Source organism: Passer domesticus, chromosome 6 (genome assembly GCF_036417665.1).
Source record: "Passer domesticus isolate bPasDom1 chromosome 6, bPasDom1.hap1, whole genome shotgun sequence".
In the NCBI taxonomy this organism is placed as follows: Eukaryota; Metazoa; Chordata; class Aves; order Passeriformes; family Passeridae; genus Passer; species Passer domesticus.
The window spans coordinates 40,845,373-40,857,906 of record NC_087479.1 but is presented as its reverse complement, the minus strand read 5'-3'; the positions used below and the strand labels follow the sequence as shown (position 1 = coordinate 40,857,906).

Genomic DNA, 12,534 nt, shown 5'->3' with positions numbered 1-12,534 from the left:
TACCCCATTAAGATGGTAAAAATTACTCTGCAGGAAAATACTTGATAAAGGGGAGGGAAGTTTTGTAGATCTTAAATGTTGGTTAAAAGGGAAGCACAAAAGGTTCTCCCATATCTAACAATTCTGACCTGGCTTACAGGATGGACTACCCAAGCAAGTTAAGCTTTCCTGTGGTCGTAGTAGTGGTGCTAAAACAACACTTGGGAATTAGTTATGAACTAGGTTCCCATTAAGGTAAATGCTATAAAAACATAAGATGAAAAAATTGCTCTTTGCCTTGAAGTGCATTGTGATGCTGGGTAAAGGTCATGTTTCCATGTCTATGGCAGTTCTTATATCCTCAGAGTAAAGTGTCATTGACGGTTTATTGAGAACGTGTTTAAACTGTTGTTTTGCTTGTCTGTAATTTTGAAAAGTGGGGAATACTGGGCTGTGGGAAGTGTTAGATGGACTGCAAATCCATATTTATTTGCCTAGCCAAAGAAGTACATGCTGAGATAGAGTCTGAGTGCAGGAGAATGTAGAGAGATATACAGTTTAGGTATATTCAGACTAGATTTTGAAAATCCTTAATATTATACTGAAACTGCTTGCTACACCTAATGCCTTCTTGCCCTGTGTTATCATCTACCTAAATATAAGGGAGCTATTTGAGAATCTAAAAGGTTTTACTTTTTGAATCTTCTATGCTAGATATTCATTTAAAGTGGATAATAAATAGTAACAACTCCTCGAGCAGATTCTCCTAACTTAGCAGTAAGTAAGGCTCTCATATCCATCCATCCATCCATCCATCCATCCATCCATCCATCCATCCATCCATCCATCCATCCATCCACTATTCTCAGGCTTAGGAGAGAAGCTGAATGGAAAAAAATGCATACATCAGGGAATCCTTGTCATTATAAAAGAATAACTTTGTACTGATAACTTTACAGTGACAATACCTGAGGTGTCAGGAAAAGCGCCCTTACCAGCTTCACTTGCAGCTTCCCCAAGTGCCTGACTCCTTGGTTTTTAGCATTCAGAGATAACCAGCAGGTAGTCTGAGCTAATTACTTGACCGGATATCCAGGGATCAACCTACTGCTTGTGAGACAAACAGTTTATCAGAGCTGTCACATATATGTACAGAATTTAGTGTTAGGTTTCTGGTTCAGAAATAGCAGAGGGATGCCCAGCAACTGCCTGTTGGTTTTTGTAAAGGGAAAAGATTTGAGAAGTCAGTTGTGGAGATCTGTCCAGGAAAGATAGGTAACTAACTGGTTTTGTTGGACATTTTGACTCGTTCAGCAGAGATAAAGGAAGATGTTACAGTTGAACTCTGTCTCTTATTAAGAAATTTTATTATTTTAGCAATACACTGAATTATGGGAAAGCCAACTTTACTGTTCTTCCTGCTGTCTAATTTATTTTAGATAAATAGAAGACTTTAGTTCCCAGGGTTATCAAACTCCATCATTAAAATACATTAACTGAAGGAAACTTTGAACCAAGAATTCCCTTCTTGCCCTAGGTTAGCCTTCAGGTCACAGAAGAAACTGCAGGAAAGTCTCATAATCCTTGTATTTACAGTGTTTAAATAGCAACAAGTTTACTGCTTTTAGCGTCTTTTCATCTGGCTCTCAAAACTGGACAATTCTTTAAAATGCAATCTAGAGGGCAAGTGCCAGTACAGTAAATACAGCAAAGGGCTGAGCTGCTTCTGCAGCCACAATAACAGCAGTGTTTTATTTAGGACATGTAAGTATTTGTCAGAGTCAAAATAGGAAGCCATTTCCTTAAGAGGCAAACTGCCCGGGTCACAGTTGGCCAAAGGTTGCAGGTACAGGGCTACCCTGCCAAAAAGTTAGTTGGATTATAGCAGTGAGGAACCTGATTAAGAGAGACCTTAACAAGCACCAAGTTCATCCAGGGGCAATGGGACTCTCAGTTTCTGAGTTCACACAATCTTAATGTCTTATTGAACTGAGTACAACTTTGTTGTCAGCAAAGCAAGGGAAAAAATAATACTTGGAAGCAAACATGCCTCTGTTACTTTGAAAAACTATTGACACAACTAAGAGAAACACCTTCCCTCCATATTGAGATGACATTACATTCTCTTGGCTACCTAGCTTTCAGTGTTTAATGTTCTAGATATCCTTTCTGGTTTATATTGTCCATAAGTGGCAAGGACTTCAGAATTCAAGTGATTTAGTTCAGTGCTAGAGATGAAATTTTTGGAAAGAAGTGTATTTCTTTCAAACACAATTTGTGGCTTGTGCATGATATTTCTTTCCTTTAAAAAAGCCTTTTTCTGATCTTTGATTTTGATATTTATTTGTGGAGGGCTAACTTCTGCTTCAGCCAGAGTGTTTAGAACATGTTAATTGTTCCATTTTTAATTTTTGCCATTTCTTTAACAATGGAATGGTTTCCTGGTGGTTAAAGATATTGTACTGGCAGGCTTAAATGCCAGCCAAATAATGCCACCAAAATAAGTTCAGTTGTAGAAGGATCCCATCTTGATATTTTGTCATAAGACCTCACTTTTGATTTGGGAGTATAATCTCTGGAGGGAAGAGGTCAATTTTGTCTGCCCTATCCATTTAGTTTTGTCTTTTGCTCTGAGGGTGCCACTTAGTTCCGGTTGTGACAATGGCTGCTCTGATGTGGACACCTGCCTGCCAGGCAGTAGGCTGAGAAAACGAATTCATTTCACACCAGCCACCAAGCAGCTGTTACATTACAATGTCTTTCAGTCATTACTGGCAAAGGCAGGATTTGAACCAGTAGACTAAAAGTATTCTTGTATTCCAGAAACCAGTGAAAGCCAGCAGCTGTGTAAACCTCTCACATGCACATCTCCCAGTGCATCTACCTCCTTGGCTGCGAAGTTTGTCGGTTTCCTGCCATGAGGCTTCTCCAATACACATCATGGATTAGTTAACCACATTTCTTACAAGTAACAGATTATTTGAAAGTCTGACTTTATCTAAAAATCGGATGTGTTTAAGATATCTCATGGTGGGCATCCTCTGGAAGCAACAGAAACTGCTTAATGTTCCTGGAGAATACACTCAGATCCTGCTGTCTGCAGGAACTACTGCAGTGAACCTTTCAGTGCCTGTGGTCCAAATCTCATTCTCTTGATGGTTCACCTTGTTACTGCAGATATTGAACAGCTACCTGGGTCTTCACTTCAGTCCTCACTGGTGGCTCCTTTGCTATTTCAGATCCGTGCTACACTGGAGCAGATAGTGCTCGTCACAGGAGTAGAGATTGTGTCCCTCTGTACATGGTTTTCTCTTACACTCTGAATTCCTTTTCTTTTATTTTCTTTGTGGTCCCAATGATTTGAATCTGAAGATAGGAAGGTATGAGGTAGGATGATGTACGAGAGGATGGGAAGATAGCAAAAAGTGAAGCATCTGCATTTACCTGTATTAATATTTTATTCAAGTATCACTTCATATGAAATAGTTTTCTGACACTTTTCTCAGGGCAGAAAATGGTCTGAATTATGACCATTATAGCTTAAAACAGCTATGTGTTTGAGGAAATAATTTTGAAAACTGCTCTTGCTGTCCTGTCTACTTCAAAAGAGTGTTTGGGGCAGTGTTGAGCAGTCCTCATCACAGAACTGTCACACTCAGTTGGTGTGATTGACCAGGTCCTGATGAGGAAAATTATCCTGGAGCTATAGTGACCCTCTAACCCTTCAAAGGGGTCGGGAGAGGGTGCAGTGGTTGGAGAGTGAGAGACCTGCTCTGCCACCGCCTGCAGCACTTCAGTCTCTGTAGCTGAGTCAGAGTGCTCACTTCTTTGTTTGTTTTCCCTTTTGAATGGCAAAAGAAATGTCACCTGTGTTCTTGTAGCTCTCTGTTATGTGCAGGGAACTGTTGTCTTGATCCTTGGTATCTGAATTCCTTAAAAGCTGTTTTATATAGCAGGCAGCTCATGTTAGCTGAGCATTAGCTGAGGTGAGATGAGCCAGGTTTTCTCTGCCTTGCTTCCACAGGTACAGTGCCCTTCAATGGTTAAAAGTTAAAGGAGCAATGTAAATGGTTAAATGGTTAAATGTTTGCTTGTTTTCTGAAGAACAGAGGCTGTTCCTTTCCCCATTACTGACACCTGAGATTATTAAAATTGAAAGAGTCATCAGTGGTCCAGTTTTTTGTGCTAATATGATGGTCTTATTGCTCAATATGTCTTTATTTAGACAAGGAAAAGAAACTAGTTAGTTTGTTTCATTTTATAATTTTAATTCAGCTTCACCTTTAAGTTACAGTACAATCAGCTCTGCCTATTCTCTGAGGCATGTTTATTTTTTTGTGAGAAAAGATAGAGCTTCTGAAGAAGCCTGAAGAAAGACAGACTTTTTTTTTTTTTAGAACTCTGTTTTCACAAAGCCTTGGTTTTTGCAAAACCTTCGTTATAAACGAAACTGACCCAACAGTGGCCCTTTAAGAGACATGTTGGCAGTTAATCTGTTCTGGTTTACAGCATGTACATTGCTTTAAGAATGACTGGAATTCTAGGGGGAGGGAGAAGGGAAGCTTTGACCTCCATGTGCACATGTGCTGCTGCCAGCATCCCCTTGCTCGTCTCTGTGATTAAATGGATAAATCAAAGAACACCAGCTTCTTTTCTGGTCTCTCTGCAGGCTCTCTTTTTATTTATTAGTAGCCAGCATGGCTGAAATACTTCCAAGTGCAAGAGGAAAGGTTTCTACCAGTTATTTTGGTGTGGGAGTCGGTAGCCAGCCCAGTTGTTGGGAGTTCTTAATTATACTGCTTTCCTTTTCCCCAGATCTGAATGCATCAATAAGTTTGCCTCTGTCTTTGGGACCATGCCTCTCAAAGTGGTGGAGCATCGTGCTGACCCCGTCCTGTACAAAGATGACTTTCCTGAGAAACTGAAGAGCTTTCCCAATATCGGCAGCTTGTAAAGAGTGAGACAAACCTCCGTGAGGAAAACAACAGCTAAAAAGGTGCTATGAGGACTATAAGGCCCTGAAGACAAAACTTGCTAGAGAGTGGGTTGCATCTGAGGGAGATGGGAATTAATGTTGTTCTCTTCCTTTTACATTGCACAAAGTTGTAATTGAAAGCTGAACTGCTCCTCTGTTGCTCACAGAGAGTCAAATCTATTTGCGGGTTCTCCAAAAAATGTCAAACACACGCTTTTGTCCAGAGGAGGCTATGCACCTGGAAGAATAAAACAGAATCCTGCTCTCTGTGGCCTGACTGGCATGACTGACCTCTTCTATCAAATGTGCTGCAGGCTCTCTGGTTAGTGAGCATCCATCCATTCAAACAACTGTCTGCCATGTAGAGCTGTTCTCTTTTGGGAGGAGTTAATTTCCTGTGTGGCTGGTGGGCCTCTGTCTTTTGAGCTTTAACTGTTGTCTTAAGTAACTGTGTTACAAATATTTTCACCTGTAATATGAGACAAATGTTTATTTTTCTACAACACACAAACAAAAATCTGTCTGTTTTCATCTAGTTTAAAGAGAAAAGCAAAATTTGTGTTACTTAAATTATTTTGATGGAGATGGAGACACAGCATCTCATAGGACACTGTCCTTCAAAGCAGAGACCTGCAGGACAGAACTGCAATTGCTGCACTTCCTGTGTAAATCTCAGGTTTTCTGCTGCACTCATGCAAAAGACTCTGACTGTCTATCAGAACTAGTTGTATAATACAGAAAATTATTTGTCTTTAGTCTTCTTATATTTTTTATCTTCATTATAAAACCAGCAGTCAGGTTACTCTTTTACATTGTAGCCATCCATAGGGATGAAGTGTGAAATAAGTTTTTCATGTCTGAATCCTCTTCAACAAGCAGTGTACTAATTTGTAAGACACTATATTTGCAGAAATTCCCAGTTCCAGCTTCTATGTACAGGCACATGTGTATGTGTAAGACACTGTTAATGCACACTTCCAAACTCCTGTAAGTTACCATTGTTGGAAAAACTATTGTGTCTTTGCTTGTAATTTAAGGAACCCATTGCCACAGGCTGAAACATACAGCTTAGGAGGTCTTTTGGAGAAGATTTACATTTCTTGGGAGCATTTGAATTGTTTCTCCATACTGAAATGAACCTGAATGAGAAAAAGAAATGCAATAAAATTAGAAGTACGGTTGCCTGGACTGTTACTCTTGCCCTTCAGTGTTAACGAGGGTCCTAAGTTGGGCTGAGAATGCAATCTCTTTTCTAGCTCCACTGATAAAATACTTGTTACTAGATAAGTGTGATTTCACTGTCTTTTGAAACCTCTGTTGCTGCTGGTTACAGACACATCCTACTTGATGGGCTGTTTTTCTGTTACAGTGCAAGCAGCCTTATTCTTCAGATTTGCCAAACCCCAAACAATAGGACAAGTGTTAGACATCATGGTTCACCCCCTCTCCTAAACTGGATACGCAGCAATGACAGAAACCAAATGAAAGTCAGGCTAGAAACAGGAAACATCTGCTCCTATTTGTCTCACCCCCACTAAGACTTATCTTATTGCCCAATGCAGTGGATGTGCTGTGAATAAAAATCATATTGGAACAATAGCTTTGAGGGGATGCTTCACTTCATAACCTCCCTGGGATGTGCCTGTAAACTGTATCATCTGACTCTCTGGGAGTGTTTAATTACTAGTAAATGTTCTTTGCTGCACTCTTTGTTTCATTCCTGAGTTGCTATGGGAGCTAAAAGGATAGCTGTTGCAGTGACAACTGCTGTCTGCACAGTGGCTATCACAAGAGAGAGGAAGGTTTGTTACTCATTATATCTCCTTTGCAGCCTTTCAGGTTTATTAACATGAAGCTTCTTTTTGACTCTTCCTGTTGATTTATGTGCTGGTGCTTGAGCATCAGCATATTTCCCTGGAGGAGTTTGCTTTAAAAGGGTAGCTGTAACAGTGCAGTAGTCAGTTTTAGCTGTCCTTTTGGAGCTGATCTCAGCTTGGCAGGCCCTAGCAGTATAACTGAGTTATAACACCTTCCTTACAGAGTTGTGAAGCTGCTGTGATTTTTTGATTCTTTCTCAGTAAGCCAGTAAAGGTTCATTTTGCACAGTCATAAAAGACACTGAGGACTTGAAATACTTGGTTGAATATTTTTAGATGTAGACAGCCAAACCAGTCCTGCTAAACTGAGGTATTATCTCCAGTCAGTAAAAGGGTAACATGTCCTTGTGTCTGTATCCAGGAGCATCTGAGTAGTTTCCCCTTGCACAAAATGTCCAGTGACCCCTAACTATTATGTTTATCCTTTGGCCTTTTACAGTTGCTTTTATAGAGCTAGCTCATTTACAACCCCATTTGTCCCTGTTTAGTGCAATTGGGAAAATTGGGCAATTGACCATAAAGAAAAATTGTAAAATTGCCTACTTGCTCTCTGCATTTATTATTGTGATGCTATTGATGCAAATTCTGTAAAGGTAAGATGTAATTGTATGTCTGATTTACAATGGGAGTTTTGTCAATCTTTAAATTAAGGTAATTTTAAACTTTTCATTGTATATATGATATTAAAAAAGCTTGATAATTGTATATTAAAAATTAAATCACATGAGTGTTTATTGTATTTCACTTCTGGAGTGGCACAAGGAAACATGAGTTAATTCAGAAGGAAGAATTTCAGTGACAAGCTCTTTTACTACATAAATCTGTGTTAAACTTGAATATTCACAATGAACTTCAGAAAGATCTGTCAATATTTTGTCTTTCCCATAACTGGAGTTTGATGGTTTTCTTGAAAACAGAAGTTTGGTCTGCATCCCAGTCACCTTTTGGGGATACTCTAATTTTCTGCCAAGATTTTTTTTTTTTTTTTTTTTTTTTTGCAAAGAGATACAGCAGATGTTAAATAACTGTGCTTTTGAGAAGTGATCTTTGGCTGAGTCGCTGAGATTGTGGAATCCAATGTGGTGGCAGCTTTTTGTTTCCAGGAGCCCTGTGGACCTGTGGATCATGCTGCAAAAGGGCAGTGTGTGCATGACACACCTTGCTGCTCGTGCATAGCAAGGGGGAATGTGCTGCAGGGGCTGCTCTGCCAGTCGTGGGGAGTCCTAAGGATGCATTTTTAGCATCACTAACTCTTCCTATAATGCAGGAGTTTTTCCTTCCTCACAGCTCTACTGTCTTATTACAGGATGTGAAGTTTCAGACCCTAATTTTCTGAATGACTCTCTCCTTCCATCTCTAGCTCCTGCTCTGCAACCTCCTACCATCCATCATGCTTCCGCTGGTGTGGTTCAAATATGCTTTACTCTAGCAATAAGTTTATCCCTCTTAATTATCTATTCAGGGCATTTAAACTCAAGGACCTCGGAGACACAGATGTCAAAATAATTGTGAGGTGGGATTTAAGTGATTCTCAGTATTTCTGACTCATTTTGCTTCTAGGTTGTATTGGTGAATGTTGAGCATTCTAAAAAGATGCTGTACTGAGACACATGAAAATAGATTTACAAGGGCAATTTTAATGTTAAAATATACCTCCAAGATTTTATATGAATGCCCATCATAACGAATATCTGATACGTTGGGTACTTCTCACAGGTAGAGCAGCTTTTGATCGGGAAAGGTCTCAGAATGGTTAATGGGTACTGCATAAATCTGTCCAGCCCTGTTACATGGAAGCTGCTCTCACCACCAAAGCATGATACATGGAAGAAAAACTAAAATTGATGGTGCTGATGAGAAAATTGGATCAGACAGTGAGTATGATTTTTTTTTTCTCTTTGAAGATTTGCATACTTAAATTTTACTACGACTGCTGCAAAACATGTTCTTTTGTAAACTAAAATGTAAGTAATATGTAGTTCTTGTTATCGGGCGTAGTCTTATCCAAGTACTTGAATCACAAAAAAAAAAAAATTCTGCAAACTTACGTTTGATTAAATCTGTGCTAGATAATTATCAATTTCCCAATTCCAATTGGTCCAGTTGCTAACTTCAGTCTGATCCTAAAGAGCTGAGAAGAGCAGAGCAAATCCTGGCAAGTATTTTGCCTGTACTGCCTTTTCATTTCAACTTTTAGGCTGAAAATAATAACTTCTGTCAAAACCTGCCAGAAAATACCAAACACAATACTCCATAGGATCTGCAAGTTATCCCATGAGCAGATCACTTCAAACCTCTTGTTAACATTAGCATGTGACAGAGGTAGCATTTGCTTAGCAGAAAATTCAGGTAGAACACGTTTGCTTTACTATTGAGTCATAGGTCCTTAAATTGTATCTCGTGCTGTTGGGAGTGCCTATAGGACAGTGTTAAGTTCCTTTTAAGATGCCTGCCACTGCTGTATCTAAGTGCAAGAAACTGAGCTTCATGGTCCTCCTGCATGGGTAAGATCAGCCTCTTACTTGTAGCTGCAGATAGGGAAACACAGAGAGGCAGTCGGATTCCCTTTGGAGATGTGTGGGTAAAAAAAACAGGATTGAACACCAGTATCTCAAGCCTGGGATTTAGCAGAACAGCTACACTTTTGTCTGAATTGTTGTTTGTTTGCAGTTCTGGGTTCCTCACTACCAAGGCAGAGGACTGTTAGCCTTGACTTTAAGAATCAGCAGGCTTCAGCAGGCCCTGGCTTGAAGCCATTTAGAGACATTCCTGGTGCACTCTGTGTAATTTCAGCCTGATGGAAATGGCTGTAATGCAGTCCCACCTCTGCTGATCTTCAGGATTCCCCTGTCTGCAGCTTCTTGTGGTTGCTTTGAAAGTGAGTTATGTTTCCCATTAAAGGATAACAGGGACAATTGAGGCAATTACGTAGACTGGCTTGGAGCTAGCAGCACGAAGGGAGTTTTCGACTGAAAACAGTGCTGCTCAAAGGTTCTTCCTGCAAGGTTGCCTGTTTGCTGTCTCCATTTGTCTGGAAAAGGATCCTGTAATTGTCCTTCAAATTTCCTTTAGTCATGCTAAATGCCTGTTTACTTGCATAAACAGGAAGTGCTCCCGCTCCAGACAAGCATACCAACTCCATAGTGACCATGGACAGAGATCAATGCAACTTGGTTATAATTTTATTAGGTCTATAAACTTGTGTCAGTGCTCAGTACCAGACTCTGTGCAGGGGGGATGTTGTGACTAAGAAAATACCAGCATAATTATTAAGTCATATCTACTAGATTTTTAACCTAAATTTCAGTTGAGGGGGACTGGTCAAAGCTCACCATTTGACCAATGAAGGCATGAAGAACTTGGGATATGCAGACCCACATGAGATTTTCCATGTGTCACTATGAGGTGTGGTTTCTTTTGCATCCTGTGCTTTTAAGGATGAAGCTTATCTCTTTTAGCCCCTCCCCTCCATTCTGTGCAGTGATGGGAGCATGTAAAACTAAAAAGCTTGGGACTTACTGAACAAAGTGCCACTTACAGATATCCAGGTGCCCACAATTCACAAGTGTGAATACCTTGTGCTCATCCAGGAGATAAGCCCATAATGCCTTGGAAAGATACCTGAGCTTTTCAAGCCACTGGCTGTGTTCCCTCCCATGTGCCCATGTGTATAGGTGCCATAAACTCATTGTTTCTCACCTGCTTGGCTGGCTATTTGTAAACTTACAGGTCCTTCTCTTTGAAGGCAAGGGCCAGGTCTCAGCTGGGTGCTGGCCACACTTAGTGCCGGGTGCCTTCAGTTGCAGACTGATGGGAACAATAACTGCTTTGCCACACTTCATACAAACAGGGAGGGGAAAAGGTTTTAAGGAGAAAGGACCGTAAAATGAGATCCAGGAATTCAGTAAGGCTACAGCAAAAGGAGCAGATTGCTAACTCAGAGCATCTGTCTTTGCCCTGTGAGTAAGTTACGAACTGCAAAGCAAGAGAAAGTGGAAGATCCTTTCACAAATAATAAACACTTGTTTGTCTCAGATTAAATGCAACACCTTTACATGTGGGCTCCAGCTGGCCATAAGTAGATGCACCTTGCATGGCTGTTACCTTCCTTGCCAATGAGAAGATTATTGAACATCCATCTGCTTAAAGGTTAATAACCTGCTTTTAAAAAGAGGAAGAAAAAAAGGCAAATCTGTTTAGTTTACAGGAATAAAAAATTGGTTTTCATTTAAACTGCCCGAACTTTGCCCTGCCTCAAAGTCATATTCTCCAGCAGAGAAGGAACGCGTTAACATAGGAGCTGTAGCCACGTCTTCCAGAGAGAAATTTTTCCATGTGTTTTGAATAACTCCTGTAACTCCACTAAGAAGGTGTAGCTTCAAAAAGAAAATGCCCATTTCTAATCTGGGTTCTGCCACTATCTAGTTTAGAAAGAGACTCTTTAGTTCTTTGACATCATTTAGGCCAGGAGCAATTTCTGATGTAAACCCATACAAGCAGGATGTAACTGAAACTGGCTTTAGGCTCTCAACACTCTGAACTCTGCCAACATCTGGAGAATCTGGCTTTGAGTGCTCGGGGAGGGAAGGAATTTTTCTCCTACAAGTGAGAGGAATGGATAAGCTTGCAACAGCACCTGCATTATCCATTTCTTGGTGAGACAGAAAACAGCCATGCACCATCTGAAGCAAGCTGATGCTCCCCGAAAACTGATGGAAAGGCCAGAGGGGCTCTGTGGGTCTTGGTGGGTTGCTGGCAGCTGCTGGGCACCTTCTCAGCTTTGCCTGAACAAGAAAGGTCCTTTCCAGTCCACCCAGCATCTGGGTACAGGGACTTGAGCTCTTACTGGGTCTGTGCAGTCCGAAGGAAGCAGTTTTGCAGCTGAGTTTATTGATGGAGTGCAAGCAACAGAAAGGGCCCTCACAGAAGGCAGATTTTCCTGCAGTGGGACAAGAGCTGTGCCCTGTGAACTGCTGGGGCCCAGACAAACCCTTCCCTTTGTGTGGAGCCAAGTGAAAGCCAGAGGGCTCAGTCTGCCCCACAGAGGAGGGCAGACTGAGCCCTCTGGCTTTCACTGAGCAGCTTCTGGCTGCAGGTTGGCACTGCTGGGAAACCCTGCAGACCCACAGGGGAGAAGAGGGTGGCTGAGGCTTGGATGCCTCTGCTAAGGTGGAGCTGGGAGCAGAGGGAGTGTGACGGCCCATGGGAATATGGGAAATGCTGCCAGCCCCAGGTGTCTTCTAGGGCTTCAAGAGACCTTGTGCTCGGTGCCCCGAACATGACTGTGCTGTGTAAAAGGGGTGGTGCCACAGCATGGGAAGCTGAGGGTCCCCAGTTCTGTGGCCTCTTGTTGCCAAGTCAGCTGTGATTACAGGCTGCCTCATTGAGGACTGCTTGAGAGGGGCTGGGAGGCCTCCAGGAGCCCTGTGAGGCTGAAGCTCTGCTGAAGCAGCAGCTGCAGAGCAGTAAAGCCCGGGAGGCCATCGTGCTGTCCAGCCCGTGGCCAGGGTGCCCTCGGTGCGGTGGGGAAGCGCTGCCGGCGGCCGCGGGGCCTGTTGGGCCCGTTGGGCTGGGCCGCAGGGCGCTGCCGTGCCCGCCGGCTGGCTCGCTCCCAGCTCTTTGTGCCGGACAGGCAGCAGCCCGTGAGCTGCCACCTGTTGTTAATCTACCCCCGGCTAATCCATTCTGGACTGCGTCAGCAGT

At 41.9% G+C, this 12,534-nt stretch overlaps 1 protein-coding gene across 8 annotated transcripts in view; it reads left to right on the top strand.

Annotated features, from left to right (window-relative positions):
* Positions 1–12,534, top strand: part of EXT2 (exostosin glycosyltransferase 2) — an 89,820-nt gene that overhangs the window by 63,622 nt on the left and 13,664 nt on the right. For 6 of the 8 annotated variants that reach the window (XM_064424939.1, XM_064424940.1, XM_064424937.1 and 3 more), the window contains one exon: positions 4,795–7,558. In XM_064424939.1, coding sequence (XP_064281009.1) covers positions 4,795–4,933 — 139 coding nt within the window. In that variant the 3' untranslated portion in view covers positions 4,934–7,558. Of the gene's footprint in view, positions 1–4,794; positions 7,559–8,547; positions 8,706–12,534 lie in introns of those variants that run through there. The other 2 variants (XR_010364740.1, XM_064424942.1) reach the window with 2 other exon arrangements.